General features: G+C 37.1%; 1 protein-coding gene across 5 annotated transcripts in view; it reads right to left on the reverse strand.

Moving 5' to 3' along the window:
- REV3L (REV3 like, DNA directed polymerase zeta catalytic subunit) overlaps positions 1–21,337 on the reverse strand; it is a 173,806-nt gene that overhangs the window by 101,323 nt on the left and 51,146 nt on the right. For all 5 annotated transcript variants that reach the window (XM_023254263.2, XM_019831087.3, XM_045057917.1 and 2 more), the window contains exons 2-4: positions 15,854–16,043; positions 8,159–8,233; positions 2,972–3,132 (exon numbers count right to left, since the gene is read on the reverse strand). In XM_023254263.2, coding sequence (XP_023110031.1) covers positions 2,972–3,132; positions 8,159–8,233; positions 15,854–16,043 — 426 coding nt within the window. The remainder of the gene's footprint in view (positions 1–2,971; positions 3,133–8,158; positions 8,234–15,853; positions 16,044–21,337) is intronic.

Here is a 21,337-nt window from a genome sequence, read left to right on the forward strand (position 1 = left end):
GATTTGTATTTCCCTGATAAGGAGCGACGCTGAACATCTTTTCATGTGCCTGTTGGCCATCCGGATGTCTTCTTTAGAGAAGTGTCTATTCATGTTTTCTGCCCATTTCTTCACTGGGTTATTTGTTTTTCGGGTGTGGAGTTTGGTGAGCTCTTTATAGATTTTGGAGACTAGCCCTTTGTCCGATATGTCATTTGCGAATATCTTTTCCCATTCCGTTGGTTGCCTTTTAGTTTTGTTGGTTGTTTCCTTTGCTGTGCAGAAGCTTTTTATCTTCATAAGGTCCCAGTAATTCACTTTTGCTTTTAATTCCCTTGCCTTTGGGGATGTGTCGAGTAAGAGATTGCTACGGCTGAGGTCAGAGAGGTCTTTTCCTGCTTTCTCCTCTAAGGTTTTGATGGTTTCCTGTCTCACATTTAGGTCCTTTATCCATTTTGAGTTTATTTTTGTGAATGGTGTAAGAAAGTGGTCTAGTTTCAACCTTCTGCATGTTGCTGTCCAGTTCTCCCAGCACCATTTGTTAAAGAGGCTGTCTTTTTTCCATTGGATGTTCTTTCCTGCTTTGTCAAAGATGAGTTGGCCATACGTTTGTGGGTCTAGTTCTGGGGTTTCTATTCTATTCCATTGGTCTATGTGTCTGTTTTCGTGCCAATACCATGCTGTCTTGATGATGACAGCTTTGTAGTAGAAAAATTTTCCATATTTTGAAAAAAATTCCTTCCAATTAACATTCTAATACTCATCTAACTTCAGTAACTGAAATAAATGTCTTACATATATTTGAGAATTCAAATTTTTCTCACACTTTTTACCTACTGGAAACAAACTTTTATGAAAATTACTTCCTTTTCCTATAAATGCCTACTGTTCACGGTCTATAGTCTTTTCCAATCCTCAATCCTACTTGAACTCTCATCTACATTTGATACTGATAACCAACCTGTTATATTCTTTTTTTCTCCCATTAACCTTTTTATTTTGGAATAATTTTACATTTACAGAAAAATTGCAATGATAGTATGAGTTTCCATACATTGCTTAACAGGTCTCTCCTACTGTTAGCATTTTACATTACCACAGTACCTATATCAAAATAAAGAAACTGACACCGGTACATTAATATTTAACTAGACTAGACATTATATCTGACTTTCACCAGTTTTCCACTGTTGTCTGCTTTGCAATCTAGGACACCACATTGCATTTAGTTATCATGTCTCCCTAGGTCTCCTCTGGTCTATTTCTCAGTCTTTCCTTGTTTTTCATGGCCTTGACAGGTAACCTGTAGAACATCTCCCTCACTCCCATCTGAGTTTGTCTGATGTTTTTCTCATCATTAGACTGTGGTCATGGGTTTCTGAAAGAATATCACAGAGATGAAGTGTCCTCCTCATCACCTCATCTGAGGGGTACACAATATATAGGACACCACTGGGGATGTTAACCTTCAACATTTGGTTAAGGAAGGTATAGTTCTATGGGTTTGATAAATATATAGACCCATGCCAGTCTATATTCCTTCCTTCACCCTAAAAGTTCCTCTGTACATTTGCTCTGTAGTTAATACTCCCTTCTCCTCCAATCCCTGGAAACCATTAATATGCTTTCCATTTCTATCATTTTGTCTTTTCAGAATGTTGTATGAATGGAATCATACAATTAGTAGCCCTTTGTGTCAGGCTTCTTTCACTTAGTAAAATGCATTAAAGACTCACCAATGTTGTGTGAATCAATAGCTTGATGCTTTTTATTGATAAATAGTATTCCACAGTATGGTTACATCACAGTTTATCCACTGCCCACAGTTTATCCACTGTCCACAACAAAGTGGACGTCTTGGTTACTTTAGACCTTTAGCAATTATGAATAAAGCTGCTATAAACATTTGCATACAGGTTCTTGGGCAGATACAACTTTTAAATCACTTGGATAAATGAGAAGGAATGTTTATGTTATGTTTATAATGTTATGTTTAATAAGTCTATGTTTAACACTATAAGAAACTGCCAAACTGTATTCCAAAGTGGTTGCACTATTTTGCATTCCCACCAGGCAAAGAATGAGAGTTGCTCTCCTTCCACATCCTTACCAGCATGTATTGCTAGTTTTTAGATTTTAGCCATTCTAATAGGTATGTAGTGGAAGCTCTTTGTGGTGTCAATTTGCATTTCCCTAATGATACATAATGTTAACAATCATCTTTTCATGTGTTTGCCATCCTTACATCTTTTTTGCTAAAGTATCTGTCCAGGTCTTTGGGCCATTTTTAAATTAAATTAAATTAAATTAAATTAAATTAAATTAAATTAATTTTAGAGAGAGAAGGAGAGGGGGCAGTTGGGGAGGGACGGGGGGGGGGGGAATGAGAGAGAGCATGAGAGAGAGACTATCTTAAGCAGGCTCCAAGTTGAGCATGGAGCCTGACATGGAGCTCAATTCCACGACACTGGGATCATGACCTGAGCTGAAATCAAGAGTTGGATGCTCAACTGACTGAGCCACCCAAGCGCCCCTTGGCCATTTTTAATTGGGTTTTTGCTTTCTTACTATTAAGAAAGAGTTCTTTGTATGTTCTAGATACATGTAATTTATCAGATATGTAATCTAAAAATGTTTTTTCCCAGTAAAACATAGTAGTAAAGACTACAGGGTTTCTTTTAGAGGTACTGGAAATGTTCTAAATTTGATTGTGGTGATGGTTGTACAACTGTGTGAACATACTAAGCCAATGAATTGTCCATTTTCAATGAGTGAGATGTATGGTATGTGAATTCTACTTCAATCAATTACCAAAAAATTTTCTTTTGAGATTCCTTTTCCTGATAAAACCTAATACCATTCTGCATATTTCTTTTTTATTCTTTACCCACCCAGTAGTTATTTTCTAAGTATATGTTATTTTATAAATCATTAATTACATTAATTAACACTTGTCTCAAACTTTAATTTGAACTTGAGAAATTAACCTTACTTTTCCTTCTTGCTTTTCGGAACTTGACAGCAGCCAGATTTATTAAATTCATCCCATAGAGATTGTAGTCAATGAACAGCTGTAGGAGGTAGGGAATATGCGCTTCATGAGGCTGGTAAAATTTATTCATTATGGCTCCACTTTGCAAAAGTTCACATATCCTAAGTTAGAAAAAAAAAAGTTGTATTCTAAAATTATGGTTCCTAAAATGTTAAGTGCAACAATAATTACACTACTATAGAGAATGAAACACATTAGCACACAAATTTTTTATTTAAATTTTACTGGAAATTTGTATTTTGTTAGAAATGACAAGTTTGTCAAGTTTTAAAGTCAGCTGCACACTCTGAAAGAACATGATAAAAATCTTGGATGAAGAATATTTTGACTTCTAAAACCAACTTAATACTAACTATATTAAAAAACCAAAATGTCAGAAGTTTTTAAAATATGAGCTTTTCCTTTTAAAAACTGAGAAAAGAATTGAAGTACATGAAACATTCAGAAGGGATATTAATAAGATAAAGGTATAGAGGTTATTTCTGAAAAGGCTTCCTGAAGTCTCTGAGCAAGAGACTAATGAATTAAAGATACTTCTGTGAAGAAAGGGAAGAGTATTTCACACAAATTAAATTACACATGTAAAGGGTCATAAGAAAATGTGGCTTATTTGAGAACTGAAACCACTGAGTGTGGCTTAGTGACAAAAGCTGTGGTGACTGTGTCTATGGAGGGGATGGCCTAGAGAGGTAATGAACAGTCAGTTCATGCACAGCCTACTAAGACATCTCAAGAAATAGCAGAATTTGCCTCCGAAGAGTGAAAAAGAGAAATGACCAAGTTACCTAGAGAACGCACAGCCCTAAAGATACAAGTGAGAAGGCTACTGTGGAAAACTAAAATGATGGTGGCTTTAACAAAGATCAGGGCAATGTGTTGATTCAGGATACATACAAAAAATAAAATGGTCAAGCCTTGATGACTGACTAGATGTGGGTGTGGCAGAATAGAGGAGTTGAAGATGATGCCTTGATTTCTTGGTGGTGCCACATTTATTGGAAGAGAAAGGACTGGAAGGAAACATGTTTCTTTGCAGAATGTTTTGGAGGAGGAATAAGGATAAACTCAGTTTTAGACATACTGGCGTTTAGGTATAGTAAGGTATTAAGGTATATTTCCATGAAAATAATGACAAATGACAATGAAGATGAAGATAAGAATAATTTTATTTACATAGCATTATATATTTATTTAAGCATTATGTACTGGACATTGTGTTAGGTGTTTTATTTATTTATTTATTTATTTTTAATTTTTTTTTTTTTAATGTTTATTTATTTTTGAGACAGAGAGAGACCAAGCATGAACGGGGAAGGGGCAGAGAGAGAGGGAGACACAGAATCAGAAGCAGGCTCCAGACTCTGAGCCATCAGCCCAGAGCCCGACACGGGGCTTGAACTCATGGACCACAAGATTGTGACCTGAGTTGAAGTCGAACGCTTAACCGACTGAGCCACCCAAGTGCCCCTGTGTTAGGTGTTTTAAATGCTTACTCTCAAGTAATCCTCACTACAAACCTATGATACCATTAATCCAGAGCTCTGGAGAAAATTTAGGTTATTGACATATACCTGGAAGTCAAATGCATGAAGATCAACAAAGAAAAAAGGCAAAACAAACCAAGAGAGTAGATAAGACTGTACAGTGAGGAGGAAGTACAGAGAGATAAGATGAAAGCCTAAGACACAACCCCAAGAACAGCTGCAGATGTTCAAAGAGGAACTAACAAAATGACATAAATACGAATAATCAGATGGTATGAGGAAAATCAGAGGGGGTTTATATCAAAGAAACTTAACACTTGGGCTTATTTTAAGGCACTATAAACAATGACACAAGTTCAAAAGGTAAGGACAAAAAGGTGTTAACTAAGTGTAACAACATGGAGGTCAATGATTTTGACCACGCACATCCTCTGAAAGGGTCTCAGGACTCCCCAGTGCACACTTTGACAACCACTTTGCTAGACTGATGAGTTCTATTTTCTCTATGAAGTACGAGGCAAAGCCTTGGGACAGGCTTGGTTAACATTTGAGTAAAGAGGGTAGAGAATGGTAAGATAATTAGAGAAAAGCAGAAAAAAGGCACGGCAGGGAAGGGCCCAGGTGAAATTGAAGACCTTGAATTCACAGTGGCACCATTCTGTTGTGATTTTTTTTGTTTTTGTTTTTGTTTTGTTTTGTTTTGTATCCTACAGTACTCAGAAGCCAGTTTAGCAGAGAAAGAGAGTAAATAAATGGATTAACCCAGAATTGATGGTTTCACCTGGCAGAAAGGAGCTGGGAAGATAAAGAATAGAATCTAAGATGGAAAGGAAAAAAATTAATTGCAGCAGAAGGCTACAAAATGGGACAGTAGTACTGAAGCTAGAGAATTTAAAACCTAAAAACAGGTAGAGTAGGAGTAACTCAGGGACAGAGTTGAAAAGATTAAAAAAAAAAAAAAAAAAAAAAAAAAAAAAAAGCTCAGGTCACGATCTCACAGTCCGTGAGTTCGAGCCCCGCGTCAGGCTCTGGGCTGATGGCTCAGAGCCTGGAACCTGCTTCCAATTCTGTGTCTCCTTCTCTCTCTGCCCCTCCCCCATTCATGCTCTGTCTCTGTCCCAAAAATAAAACGTTAAAAAAAAAAAAAATTAAAAAGAAAAAAAAAAAAAGACAGAGGATCTTATTGGAGCCATGAAAAGGTTTTAAAACTGAATCATAGTGCGTAAGTAAACAACTCTGTAAATTTACTAAAAATCACTGAATTGTGTATAGTTAAAATGTGTGAATTTTGTGGTAGATAAATTATATCTCAAAAATTTATTAAAAAAAAAAAAGATTACAGTCAGAAGCCAAGACGTTTGCATTTAAAATCTCAGAGGTAGGACAAGTTCTAGAGTGTGGTGAGAGTAGGTAGTTCAAGAAGAATGGAAATAAAGCTCATAGGAGATGGCCAAGTAGAGAAATCAAGAGGCCAGTCTCCAAATGATACGTTATAGTATTCATTCATTCATTCCACAAACACTTATTGACCATTATGTGCCAGATACTATTCTAAACACTGAGGACTAAGCAGCAAACATAGAAAAAAAATGTGGACTTACATTCTAGCATGATACCAATTTATATGGAAAATTTAAAAAGAGGATATGTGTATATATGTACATATATATTTACGAAAAACAAAAGGACTTACACCAAACTCTTAAAAATTATTGCCTCTAGGGAAAAGCGTTATGAATGAGTGTAAGAGTACGTTGTAGTTTAACGTTTTACATATATACTACAGCCAACATTTACACAGCACTTATAATGTGCCTGGCACTGTTCTGAGTGATTTATAGATATTAGCACTTTCATTCAAGAAAACAATATGCACTAACATCAATTGTATTTACAGATGAGGAAGATAAGTCACAGAGAGATTAGATAACTTGCCTAAAGTCTCCCAGCTGGTTATGGCAGAGCCAGATTTTGAATACAGGCAATCTGGTTTCAGTCTACAATCTTAACTATTACATTATGTATTAGTTTAATACTATAATGCAAATGATTCATGTATAAAGGTATTATAAAAAAATAACTAAAAAGGGAGAAGGTATTTTATTTCATAGAATCCTTTTTCTTAATAGTATATATTACAATTTTTTGTTATATATTTGGGTTACAGGTTTACTGTCTGTATGTTCTGATATGCTAGAAGATCCCTGAGGGCAGGAACCAAGCAAACTTTATCACTGTTTACAGCAAATTCCATAGTGCGTTAAATAATGTAGGTATTTTACAAATATTTATTTTGAAATGAATAAATAAATGAATGTGTCTCTCAATAAATCAGATAAGGACTGAGATAAACTATGTAATTTAAAGCAAACTTACTGGAAATAGTTTAATAAATATTTGATTGCTATAGTCACAAGGAAGAAAAACAGATTATATTTACATATTTTCTCCCAAAAACAGTTTGTAGGCTATTTATAAAAGATGTATGCAAATTTTATTCAAGGTTCCCTCTCTAGCATGGACTTGGGATGACTAAGGTGTACTCTCCTACCACTGTGTATGAGAAAGAGGGTTAAGAATTCACAGGGACTCTTCTGGACTCCATGGATATGAGAAAGTGTGACCAAAGGGAAGTGGTATAAGAAACATCATTGTCTCTAAGTGCCTATCCTGGAAAATGGTTTTGGTACCCTACCTAAGAGAAGCTGTTTGGGATAACGGTAGGGGCACATTACAGAGAAAACTAGTTTTCACTGGTTACTTGGAGAAGCAAATAACCATAGGGATTAATTAGGGCAGTGATTCAGTGAAGCACTCAGTTGGCCTAACTCAGGGTAAACCTCATATCCTGGATAGTTGCTCCTCTTCTTGCCCAAATTCATTCTGGGAAGTATTGAATTTGTGTCTTATCAAAAGGTTACCTTTTGAAACCTAGTACTTAACTAACAGAGAAGATCTTCTGAAAAGACACTCAGCATTTATCCAAGAACACTTCTACCCTAGCTTGTCACCACACAGACTGAAAACCCTTGTCTTGAGCCCTAGAGAACGAATGAAGTCTTCTCTGTATGTGCCCTTCTTGCCATCAGGAACTTAGACTCCAGGATGACTGACAGAATAAGATACAGATAGACTTACTGAGAGAAAAAAACAAAAACAAAAACACAAAAACAAAAAACAACCAGAGACAAAACAAACAAAAAATCTGGGATATAAAATTTCACTAGCATTAATAAAGAGTCAACACGATTCTGAGATCTCAGAAGCCCTTACACTCTGGCCTCTCATACATTTCTTTTTGTTTTGAAATTGAAGAGTAGATTTCTCCTGGTACTGAACATTGGTCTGGCTAGTAGAGCACTAAGATCCTACAAGGCAGCCATCATCTCTCCTTATCTACTTCTACAAGCTCTCGAAATCTAAAACAGAAAAGCAGCAGTTAGGGACTATAAAAAGCAAGGTCCCTTCACTCTTAAAACATCCTTCCCAGAGGCCAAGCCATAGATCTCTTTTTGCACATAAATACACATATTATGGTTCCTTTCTTTAATAATGCTACAAATGACACAGTCCTTTCTTCTAGATTTTTATTTTTTATTATTAAAATACTTAAGTGATAGCTATTCATATTTTATTTTTGTACCTTTTCACCATTGCTGGATTGTAAAGATAGATCTTCATAAAGTGTCTTTCCTTCTCATGATAACCATAAAAAGGCCTGAAATAAAAGAAAAAGGTATTTCAAATTATTTTTATCATTCAGAGATGAAGTAATGCAACTTATTGCTCTAATTAGACTCAGCTAGCCTAATTCAGCCTTATTTATATTTAATATTACCCAAAACCTCAAAAAACAAACAAAAACTGCTCCAAAACCTTTCAATTAAACTTACCACAGATTAACATATAAAATATTGCAATCTGGTTACTTCTTTTAAAAATACCACTTTCAAAAAAAAAATACCACTTTCAAAAAACTAGGGACAAAAAGGAGTGCAAACTGTTTACACCTTAATTTCAATCATAATGACTATTAAAAAAATGACTTTTTTTCTCTATACTCTGAACATGTATGAGAAAACCCGAGACCTTTCAAGCACCTTCACCCATTTCTGATTTTCTGTCAAACGTTAAAGCTCTTCATTAACAAAGTCCTTTAATTAACAGCACTCATGTCACTTTGCTTGTCTGCTTATTATTAATTTTACAAATTCACTAAGCAAAGACAATTTGCCTATTATATATATGTACATGTGTGTGTGTGTGTTTGTGTTTGTATAAAACACTCATGCAAGTCAAATGAAGCCCATGAAAACTGTGTAGACAGGAACTTAAGAGATTAAGAAGACCATGACCTTACTTAAGGACCCTAATTATGTTGAGGCTGGCTTTTTCTCTAGGGCATCAGCTAGAATGGAGAAAGGAAGAAGCAAAAATCTACACGGCAGAGAGAGAAACAAGTGTTCAGAGCAAGATGAAATAAGCTGGAATATCATGTTACATCATTTTAGGAGGATTTGAACTACCCCAGTACCTCTGATATAGACTACCATTTTCATTTTTTTTTTTTAAAGTAGGCTCCATGCCCATCATGGGGCTTCAACTAACAACCCTGAGATCAAGAGTCGCATGTTCTACCGACTGAGCCAGCTAGGCACCCCTATTTATTTATGTATTAAAGTAAGCTCTGGGGCACCTAGGTGGCTCAGTTGGTTAAGCATCCGACTCTTGGCTCAGGTCATGATCATGGTTCATGGGATTGAGCCCTATGTTGGGCTTTGAGCTGACAGCACCGAGCCTGCTTGGGATTCTCTCTCTGCCTCTTTCTCTCTCTCAAAATAAATAAATAAACTTAAAAACAAAACAAAATAAAAAACATAAAGTAAGCTCTATGCCCAACATGGGAGTTTGAACTCATGACCCTGATATTGAGAGTCACATGTTCTACCAACTGAGCCAGCCAGGTACCCCCAGACTATCACTTTCAAAGATGATGTAGTTAGAAATAATATATAAACAGGTATGAATTTGCATGCAAAAAAGTTTTATATCTCCCTAGAGTTTAGTTGTAAATAAGTGGTTGGTGAAATCTTTAGGTAGATAAACCTATTCACTTTTCATTTACAAAAAAACTCTCCCATGGTGTCTGGGTGGCTTAGCTGGTTAAGCATCCAGCTCTTGGTTTCTGCTCAGGTCATGATCTCACTGGCAGCACAGAGCCTGCTTGGGATTCTTGGTCTCCCTCTCTCTCTGCCCCTGACTCACACTGTCTCTATCTCTCTAAAAATAAATAAATAAGCTTTTAAAAAATATAAATCAATAAAAAATACTGTGCCTATCTAATGGGCACTAAGTAGAACTTACCCTCATTAGGACCCCATTTCTGTCCCGTCTGACAGTGTAGCTGACATCAAATACAGGAGTAATCTGGTAGCAGTCATTATTTGCGGTATGAACTTTTTCCCCCCCTAGCTATTTTCAAGCTTTTAAGTCAGAGCCTTCTATATGATTGTTGTAAAGCAATTTCTATGTTTCAAAAAATCCAACTAGGGGAGCCTGAGTGGCTCAGTCAGTTAAGTGTCTGACTTTGGCTCAGGTCATGATCTCACGGTTTGTGGCTTTGAGCCTTGCATTGGGTTCTGCACTGACTGAGCAGAGCCTGCTTGGGAATCTGTCTCCCTGTCTCTCTGCCCCTCACCTACTTGTGCTCTCTCTCTTGAAAATAAACAAACGTTGGAGAAAAAAAAATCCAACTATTTACCAAGGTCTAAAAGGTTCATTTTTTTTTTAATGTTTATTTTTGAGAGACAGCATTCAAGGAAGGGAGGGGCAGAGAGAGACAGAGACACAGAATCGGAAGTAGGCTCCAGACTCTGAGCTATCACCACAGGGCCCGATGTGGAGGTAGAACTCACGAATGGTGAGATCACGACCTGAGCCGAAGTTGGACGCTTAAGCAACTGAGCCACCCAGGCACCCCTACAAGGTTCTTTATGTTGTCCTTGCTACTCACTCCAATCACCTTTTCCTCTAGCCATTCTAAACATTTTAGCCCCCCTAACTTGATCTACACTCAAGTAACTTGCCATTCTCTCTGCCTCGAAAGCCTGCCCTGAACCCTGGCATGGTTTGCTTTCAATCTTCAATCACATCTCTACTTAGACTCACTTCCTCAGAAAAGTCTTCTCTAACCATCACTCCCTATCCTTACCCTTCACTCTTCTTTACTTTTTTTTCCCTTAGTAACACTTAACCACTTCCTGTCTAGTTTGCTATTTACTCCATTTTTGTTGCCATGAAGGAAGGGGTGAAACAAAGACACGTTACATGAATGATCTCATTCTGTCTCACTGGCAAAATTCAACTATTTATTCCTCTTACTATGGTATTTTTCATGTAGATAAATATAGCTATTTATCTGAAGACAGGAGTTATTTTAAGCCAAATAAATGGGGGCGGAGGGGGGAATTAAATCTGCAGTGTGGTCCATGTTATCTTTGCTTGTTTTGATTTTGCAAGAATCTTTTAGGGTTTTACAATTAGAATCTCATAAATTTCAAAAACTGAATACGGTAAGACTATGAAACCTCTAAAATTCTTTGTACACCTAGGATTCTGTTTTCACATCTGCTGACCCAAAATACGGCCTGGAAATTCTACAAATTCAGTTTTCTGCTTCTGTGTAATTTAACCTGCAACGCTTACTTTTTGCTGTTGGCTTCAGTTAATTCTGCCACAAGAATTCCTCAACAGGGAAACTCTTTGGAGGGAAAAAGTAGAATGGAACAGAGTTTGAGAATAGATATTTTAGGCTTAAAAAAATTATATCTGATAATTAAGAATTAGTTTTTTCATATGGCAGTGAGAAGGAAAATGAAAATGGATAGCAAAAAACTCAACTCAAATGGATTAAGAATCTCTTTATAGGATATTTTCTAGAATCATGGTAGCTAAGTGGCAAGGAATTCCAGAAATTAGCCTAAGGTCATAATCCTATCTCTTGACCTGGCCTCAGAACAATGCATTATCTAAAAAGACTGGAATCAAACCTGTACAGATTTTAATTTGGTAGCTAGATGCAACCTTGTCTACCTTAAGAAAGTAGGGAAAACTGAAAGACTAAAATAATCACAAAGCTAGAATGTATGGTAAGGAAAAGGGGAATTAGGTTAAGAAAAAAATTAGAGTAAGAGTAAAGAATGGCAGCCAAAGAACAGCTCATCTTTTGCCTCAGGTATTCAGACTTTTTAATTTTTTATTCTTTATTTATTTTTGAGAGAGAGACTGCAAGACAGAGTGCTAGTGGGGGAGGAACAGAGAGAGAGGGAGACAGAATCTGAAGTGGGATCCAGGCTCTGAGCTATCAGCACAGAGCCCGACGTAGGGCTTGAACTCACGAACCGCAAGTTCATGACCTGAGCTGAAGTCAGACGCTTAACCTACTGAGCCATCTAGGCACCCCAGGTATTCAGACTCTTAAAAATATGACAACAGAAAGATTGGTGGCTGGAGTGCCTGGATGGTTCAAGTTGGTAGAGTATGTGACTCTTGATCTTAGGGTCATGAGTACAAGCTTCATATTGGGCACAGAGCTTGCTTAATTAAAAAAAAAAAAAAAAAAGACTGGTGACTATTCAATTCACTAGGCAGTTTGAAGATTCAGCTTTGAAATTTTTTTTTAATGTTTATTTATTGTTTTTTGAGAGAGAGAGAGAGAGAGAGAGAGAGAGAGAGAGAGAGAGAGAGAGACAAAGTGTAAGCAGGGGAAGGGCAGAGACAGAAGGAGACACAGAATCTGAAGCAGGCTCCAGGCTCTAAGCTGTCGGCACAAAGCCCAACGGGCAGCCTGAACTTACAAACCATGAGCTCATGACCTGATTTGAAGTCAGAAGCTTAACCAACTGAGCCACCCAGGTGCCCCTGGAGATTCAACTTTGAAATGAGAGTATGTATAGGAAAGTTCTTAGAAACTATTAAACATAAAAAAAAGTTGGAATATAAAACTGATAATTATCTTTAACCTAATTGTTACTATCATAGGACAGGTGTGAACTTCCATCTCATTTAGTCAACCAAACAGCTACTGAGCCATATCTACTAAGTGCCCAACACCATACAAAGTGCTAAGGATAGGGGTGCCTGGGTGGCTCAGTCGGTTGAGTGTCCGACTTCAGCCCAGGTCATGATCTCACAGTTCATGAGTTCGAGCCCCGCATCGGGCTCTGTGCTGACGGCTTGGGGCCTGGGGCCTGCTTCGGATTCTGTGTCTCCCTCTCTCTCTCTGCACCTCCCCAGCTCACGCTCACACTCTGTCTCTGTCAAAAATAAATAGACTTAAAAAAAATTAAAAAAAAAAAAAGTGCTAAGGATATAATGATGGACAAGACAAACATGGTCGTTTTTCTCATGGCGCTTACATGCTGGTGGGAGAAATACATAAAAATTAAGTAATCAAAAAATTAAAATAACTGCCAACTATATTGCGCTAAAGGAAACAAGAATAGACAGAGATAGAGTAATTACAATGACAACTTATTTTTTTTAATGTCTTTAAAATTTGTTTTTGAGAGAGAGTGCAAGCAGGGTAGGGGCAGTGAGAAAGGGGGACAGAGGGGGGACAGGGGAAGTGGGCTTTGCACTGACAGCAGTGAGCCTGACGCGGGGCTCAAACTCATGAACTGTGAGATCAGGACCTGAGCCAAAGTTGGACACTCAAATGAATGAGCCACCCAGGTGCCTCAACCTATCTTATGTAGGAAAGTCAGAAAAAACTTCTCTGGAGAAGTGAAGGATATGAAAGATTGGAGAAGGGTAGAGAACTCAAGGAAAGCAAACTGCATGCACAAAGGTGGGAAAGAGCTCAACACATCAGAGGAACTGAAAGAAGAAGACCCATGTTCCTAGATGGAATGTAGTGAACAGGGGTCAGATCACACAGGCTGTGGTTAGAAGCTTCAGTTTACTCTGTGAACAATATGAAGCCACTCGAGGATTTTAAATGATTTTAAAAGGATCCAATTTATATAAGAAGAATACTTTTGCAGCTCTGGAACAAGACAAAAATAGAAGGAAATTCAATTAAAAGGATACTGTGGTGGTCCAGAGGAAAGCCTAGATTAAGGTGGAAAAAGTAGACAGATTTAAGATGAATTTAATATACACATATCAAACTGAAAACATTCTAGTACGAGCTCCAAATCTTTCCTGCCAGCCTATTATTCTACCTGCACCTTCCAGACTCACAATTTTATAGTCATCTTTGACTCCTGTCATCATCTCCATCCAATCAGACAGCAAAGCTCATAGACTCAACTCTCAGAACAGATCCAGAAGCTGACCACAGCTCAGTACTCCCACTACTCCCCAAGTGCAAGCTACTGTATTTTCTCATCTCACCCAGATTAATGAAAGTCTCCTAATGTTCTCCCCTACTTCTACCCTTATCCCCCAATGATCTACCCTTCACACAACTGCTTAAGTAATCCTTTCAAGCCTAATTTAGATTGTGACTACTCAAATTCCTGCAAAAAAACTCAGAGTAAAAGCCAGAGTCCTCAGAACAGCCTAACGTTGTATTTCTAAAACTTTAGTATGCATCAGAATCATTACAAAGGCTTATTATTAAAACACAAATTGCTGGGCCCCACAACCGGAGTTCCTGATTCATTAGGTCTAGGGTGGGACCCAAGAATATATATATATATTTTTTAATTTTTTTAATGTTTATTTATTCTTGAGACAGAGACAGAGCATGAACAGGGGAGGGGCAGAGAGAGAGAGGGAGACACAGAATCCAAAACAGGTTCCAGGCTCTGAGCTGTCAGCACAGAGCCCGACACGGGGCTCGAACCCACAAACTGTGAGATCTTGACCTGAGCCAAAGTCAGACGTTTAACCGACTGAGCCACCCAGGTGCCCCGACCCAAGAATATATTTTAAATAAGTTCCCCAGTATGTTAATCTAAGTCCTCTGAGAAGTTGATGCCAATATGTGCAAGGAATTTATTTGGGAAACACCTGTGAGAGAAAATGAAGCAGGATCCAGGAAAGGCTGGGACAGCCACCAAAATTAGATAACATCTGGTCCCAAATGAAAGAAAGAGGGACAGAGGGAAGATCGGTAGCAATATCTTCTACCGATGTAGAAGTGTGATTCTAGCAGTGTGATTCTAAACTAAGTGCAGAAAGGCTTTCAGAGAGTTCCCAAGTGCTTCCTAGGAACAAGCCTGCCCTAGTATCCTTCCCAGGCTTAGCCATTGGCTGGAAGTAGCTTATGGAAAGCAGCTTCAGTTTATATGGAATGATAGATTTCAGTGCAATAGTGGGGCCACTGTTCAATTATGCTCCTTGTATTCGGAGATCTGATAGGTGCATTCTCATAGCTTTCAAACCAGGTAAAGCTGAAGTTGGTGATCCTGGAAACCATACTTTAAGAACCACTGGCCAACACAATCTCCATCCATTCATCTCTCCCTAATCTCATTTTGTCCTACTCTCTTTTCCCTCCACTCTAGCTACCTGGCCTCCATGTTGTTCCTACTCCCTCACCTTCAAGTCTTTGCTCAAAAGTCTATTTACCTTGTCAATAACACCTTCCCTGATTATCCTATATAAAACTGCCACCAGTCCATTTCTCTACCCTACACTATTGAAACTTCTTATCCTGCTCTACATCTTTATTCTATAGCACTATCACATAATAAAGGAATAAATTTATTTCATGTTATATCAATTGGTTATTTTCTATTTCCCATTACTAGAATGTAACCTCCACGGTGGCACGGATCTTTGTTTTGTTCATCAATGTATCCCAAGCACCTAGAACAGAGCCTAGCACATGGAAGGTGCTCAATAAGTATTTGATAAATAAATTACATGAATTTCTACAGGTCTAAAAAGTGTAGAAATGGAAAGGTTAAAACAAAAATCACTGTTAACCATCTATCTTTCACTGCAACAAAAATTTACTTTAAAATGTTACAGCATAGGGGCGCCTGGGTGGCTCAGTCAGTTAAGCATCCGACTTTGGCCCAGGTCATGATTTCACAGTTTGTGAGCTCAAGCCCCATGTCGAGCTCTGTGCTGACAGCTAAGAGCCTGGAGCCTGCTTCGGCTTCTCTGTCTCCCTCTCTTTCTGCCCCTCCACTATTCATGCGTGCGCTTGCACCTCTCTAAAATAAGCATTAATAAAAAATTTTTTTAAAGTTACAACATAAAATTCGCCCCACTCCCATTAGAAGTAGAAGAAAAATAAACAGTATCTTTAAATCAGATAGCTTTTCTTTTACTTAGTACTAAAAACATAAAGAAATTTAAAAAGATGTTAACATATACTTACATTCCTGATACTAATGACACTTTGAACACGTGCTGAGCAGTGGAAGATGGATTGCCTAAAGCCACATTAAGTGCTCTGTCGATACTGAATGCCATCTGAGAAAGATAGCTTTCTGGCTGCTGTCCATAACCATCGTATGGCACATAGAGGTAAGGAAAGATGCCATGTAGATGAAGACATGTCTTCTGACCTAAAATGTAACACATTATAAAGTTTAGTTTGAGATGCATTTAAAATTTTTAACATTACAAAGCAAAGAATGCAAGTCATTTAAACATTCTAATGACAACATGGCTTATCTAGGATAACTAACAGTTGAAGAAAATTAACGTATAATTAAAGCCACCTATTTTTTTTACATTTTACACCTACATTTTACAACAGAACATTTAGAAGCATTTTATAAACATAAGCATTCTAGTATGATTTAAATAGTTTTGGCGAAAACGTTTGAATATTTTACCCTCACAATCTAACTAGCTTTATATACTTCACTGAATTGCCCTGTAATAATACCACTTAGCACAGTGTTATGAACCTTATAAAAAGTCACTGAAAGTTCATTAAATAAATTAATGAATATCTGTCTTGGCATAAATGTTTTCAAACCAGAGACTTTCCTGAGACAGACTACTCTGAACGTTTGCTGTTCAGAGGATAAAAGCAGTTCCAGTATGTGGAATTTTGCTATTAAGGGTGGGGAGGGGAGTTTGGGAGGGGTAAAAATGAAATTTTGCTATTAGAAAACAAAATCAAAAAAGACAAAAACATATCATTTGTCTATAATAGACTTCTGGATATCTAAACTGCACATTTGGTGGACAAGGGTAGACACAATGAAAGGTGAAAAAACAAGCATGTACACTTCCCAGGAAGCCACTGTATCAGGCAAGGTGCAGAAGGGGTAAATGGTGCTGACTTGCCAACAGAAAATCCAGCACAGCCATGATAAAGAAAGTAGTATGAGTAACAACCCACAAAAGAAGTGCCACAGAAACAGTAATGTATCCATGACAAGGTTAACTAACAACAGCAGCAACAAAAAACAGATGCACCATTACTCTCATGAATTTGGCAGGGCTGTACAGAAGTGGCTCCTATCCTCAGAGCACTGTCCCTAGCTCCCCTTGGGTACATGCCATTTGTCTATTTCAAACAGAGAGAATGGCAGTGATGGAAGAACATATCCATTTTTCTCCTCAGGCTGTCACTCACTATCCCTGCACTGCCCTGCCAACATAAGCCCCGGCTTCTTCCCCACCCCTTACCCTACTCTGCTTCACTGAGATTTTTTTTCTTTCTTAGTAGGAAAGTAACTATTTGTTTGCTTACTATTTCCTATTTATAATTCAGAATGATTTATATAAAATACCCAGAAAATAGTTCTATATTCTGTTGTATTTCATACTTTCTATAGTGAATAACATCAGCTTATCTTATTTTTAAGGTACGGCTACAACAGAATTAACAAATAAATCTGGAACAGTTATTACATACAGCATAGCAAAACTGGAAAGCACAATCACACAATGGAATAAGATCTATAGCCTCACAAGTGTGGAATTCAAATTTCAACTACCAACTTTCACACTTTTGAACAATTACAAATTGCACTGCTGTTAGACCACTTTCTATTTTTAGCAGCAGTTATGCTGCTTAATCTCAAAGAAATGGAAAAAAAAACCCTTTCAGTTAAAAGCAAATTCATTGGCTATTTTGTTTCATTTCAAACATGGTACTATTTCCTAAATATTGCTTTTTTTTTTAATTCTTCAAATAGAAAAAAATCAAATTCTAATTATGAGTATTTAAAAAGATATTTAAATAGTTTACCGATGATCTACTTGAATGCTTTTTAAACATCTCATGAAAAAATGTTACAACCATAACCACTCCAGATATAAACCTCAACTGGTTAAGAGCAACTGGGACGTTACACCGTGGGGGTAAGGGAGGTGGAGACAGAAGTATCCTCTTCTAAGCTGGCAGATCTAAGACCAGTGGTTACAGATTTAGTGTAACAGTGTATTTTACAAGCAATTCTGTAAGCTCTTAAGGTATTAATTTTATAGTCCCTATATCTCAATAATGGAAACTTAGATAAATTTTACAAGGAATGATTATAAAATCTGATTTCTACCAAGTTTCTTTACAGGTAGGATATTCAAAGGTCATAGAATTTTTTTTTTAATTCCCACTTTTCCATCTCCTGTGAAGTAGGGGCCAGAACAATTATCTATTTATAGGCTTTGAAACTTAGGTATATGATTTAGGAAAAAAGCAGAAATGATTTATTTAGCAGTGCCTCACGTGTATTTATTTCTAAAACATACAACAACCTTACAAGTGTCACAAAGGTTATTTTCCCAAAATCATGTACCTATTAGGTAATTGAATCAAAATTTAAAAGCAGATCAATAAAATCTAAAATCAATGCTCTTTTCATTTAACCATGCTGGTTCAATTTTTTAAAAAGTTAATGTTGGCTCCCTTAACTCCTAAGCTCTTATTTTGTAATGTAAACGCCTGTTTCCTTATCTGACTCTCATTTGAAACTTCCTTGGAGCTGGTACTGTGGTTGAAAGATCATAATATCCCCAAGAACTAGCAGAGAGCATATATGTGCTTAATAAATATTTATTAAATGGATGAACAAACCCTCAGCTAAATAGATTTATTAGTTGAGGAGAGGAATGGTATAAAAGCCTTGAGTATCTGAAAAAAGGAATCTATAAAAACAGAGGGACTTTGATACAACTAAGGATTACAGAGCTACTGAAGGACATGGGTGTTGGGGTGAGTCCTCAGCTTACTGCTCTTTCCTGCCCCGAATAACCCAAAGTCCCATGCTACACTGTAGTCACTACATCCACACGGGTGTATTCCCCTCTGGTTCTCCAGAAGCTAGGGATGACTCTGTGCCTTACCACTCTTGCTCAAGAATAACCTCCTGAAGAACAACCACAGCACAAAGAATTCTTGGCATTGCACTGATGGCTCTAATATAGAATGACTATCATAGAAAAGAAAATGAGGAGAAACAAGACAAAATAAGTTCAAAAAGTTAAGCAAGGAAAAACAAATGTGTAAAAATGAATGTGTTAATCAATTTGTTTGGCAACAGTAGGTCTTTTATTATTGTAAAACTTGTAGTTCTGTAATTGTATTACTTTATCTTGACAAGGTACAGACAACTTCTATAGATTTCCCTTCATCAGCTCTACCCCACGCAAATGTGTGGGGCCACACATATGTAAAGTGCCTTGGAGATAAACTATTCTGTCCCACCCCCATCAGTTAGGATCAGATTCAGCTATGAGAAAAACACCCTAAAATCAGTGCCTTCAGCATTCAATCAGTGGCTTCTCTCTCATAAATTAAGTCCACAGGTAGGCAGCTGGTACTGGGCACTTAGGATTTTTTCAACATCTAGTTAGTTGCCTAGTTAAGAACTTGCAACTTCAGGCGAGACTGGACGCATTCAGGGAGGTATGGCTGTAGACAAGAACTTGCATCTTCAATACAGAGGCCTTTTCACTATACTCTAAAGAGTTCCATACACAGCATTCTTTTAAGAATGCTTTTATAAAACTAGTGAAAACTATGCTATTTTGAAACCCTGCTAAATGATTTGGGATTCTTAAACTGTTTAAAGTATTAGCTATTTCTAAGTAACATATGTACCCAAAGAAAGCAAGCAACCGGCATTCTTTATATCTCTAATTTCTGAATGTCCCCTCTTACTGTCATGTCAAACTGAATTAAAGCAGCAAACTCAGTAGGAAAAAAGACTGCCATTTGGAGAATAAGCATGTGTGTGTGTGTATGTGTATGTGTGTGTGTGCACACACACATGCATACATACAGGTTTCAAATTTTTTTAAGAGTTTGGACTTTGCAATTTGACTGATGTTGCCTAATTCAGAAAGTGCAATAAAGATGTTTCAGGAAAGCTCCACAGAAACTTGTCACAGCATAACTGCTGGCTTTTAGACACCATGGCAAAACTGTGTGGAGCTGGCTACTTTCCAACTCTGTGTAAGTAGGGCTTCTATAACAAAGGTAGGTGTCTCTGTAACAGCCAGAGTACTCAGGCACTGTGAAGCTAATCTTTTACAGAACTCAGAAGTACACCAAATATTAAGTCCTCTGTATTCCAACATTTCACATTGTCTTCTATATTTTAAGTGCCTAGATTTGGTCTCTTAATTAAATTGTGCATAAAATCTTACTTTATCCATAGCAAAATTACCTATATTTTTTTGTAGATCCATCTTTGATAAACAGAAAAACTACCATGTATCTTTTCTCTAATTCTGAGGTCTGCAATTTTTTCCTGTCAAGTGGGAAATGGTAAATATTTTAGGCTTTACGGGCCATACTGTGTCTGATATAACTACTTAACTCTGCCACTGTAGCCTGAAAGCAGCCACAGACAGTAGTATGTGCAGGGCTGTGTTGTTCCAACAAAATTTCATTTACAAAAACAGGCAGCGGGAGGAATTTGGTCCACGGATAGTAGTTTGCCAATCCCTGCTCCAAATGATTAGACTTCATCATCCAGAACAGAAAAGCTTATGTTTTCTCTTTTCTTTTTAAAACAAGCTGACTGGTCACCACAATCAAAATCATGCTGGCCTAAGAGTATCCTAGGAGACTGAATAAGAAATGCTTATTTTGTAACTTGCAACCCATCTCCCAAATCTCAAACTCAATATACACAAGATTTTAAACAAAACTCTACAGAGCTATCAAACAGAAAAACTTGGTATGTGAACAGGAAAATGTGTATTTATGGAATTTTTCATATTTTCTTTTTGGAATATCTCTTTTTAAGTTTTATATCACTGTAATTACCTCAATCTGTTTCCCTCCAAGCAGTCTTTCTTTGCTTCTTTCTAAAATTTCACTCCACCTTTTTTTTCCCCATTCCCACAAAACCACAAAATGAACCAAGCAAAACTTAGTCACAGAAAGCAAATGTTGTATCACCCATTACCATCTAAGAAAAAAAAATCTTAAGTACTCTTAGTTCTAGAAATTACATTTTCAGAATTTATCCTAAAAAAATTAAGAATATACATGAACATTTAAATATTAAGATGCTTGGGCGCCTGGGTGGCTCAGTCACAGTTGAGCATCCGACTTCAGCTCAGGTCATGATCTCATAGTTTGTGACCTCGAGCCCCACATCAGGCTCTCTGCTGTCAGTGTAGAAACTGCCTCAGATCCTCTGCCCCCACTCTCTCTGTGCCCCTCCCCTGCTCACACTTTCTCTCTCATTCTCAAAAATAAATAAGCATTAAAATAAATAAGTAGATATTAAGATGCTAAGACAGTATTACCAATAGTTAAAAAAAAAAAAAAAAAAAAATTGAAGACAATATAAACTTCCAAAAATAGATTATGATGTATCTCTATCATAGATCTATGGCTCTTATACCAATTCCTGCTTACTGTCTTTGTAAATACAAATTTATTGGA

The sequence above is a fragment of the Felis catus genome, chromosome B2, assembly GCF_018350175.1.
Source record: "Felis catus isolate Fca126 chromosome B2, F.catus_Fca126_mat1.0, whole genome shotgun sequence".
NCBI classification, from domain to species: Eukaryota; Metazoa; Chordata; class Mammalia; order Carnivora; family Felidae; genus Felis; species Felis catus.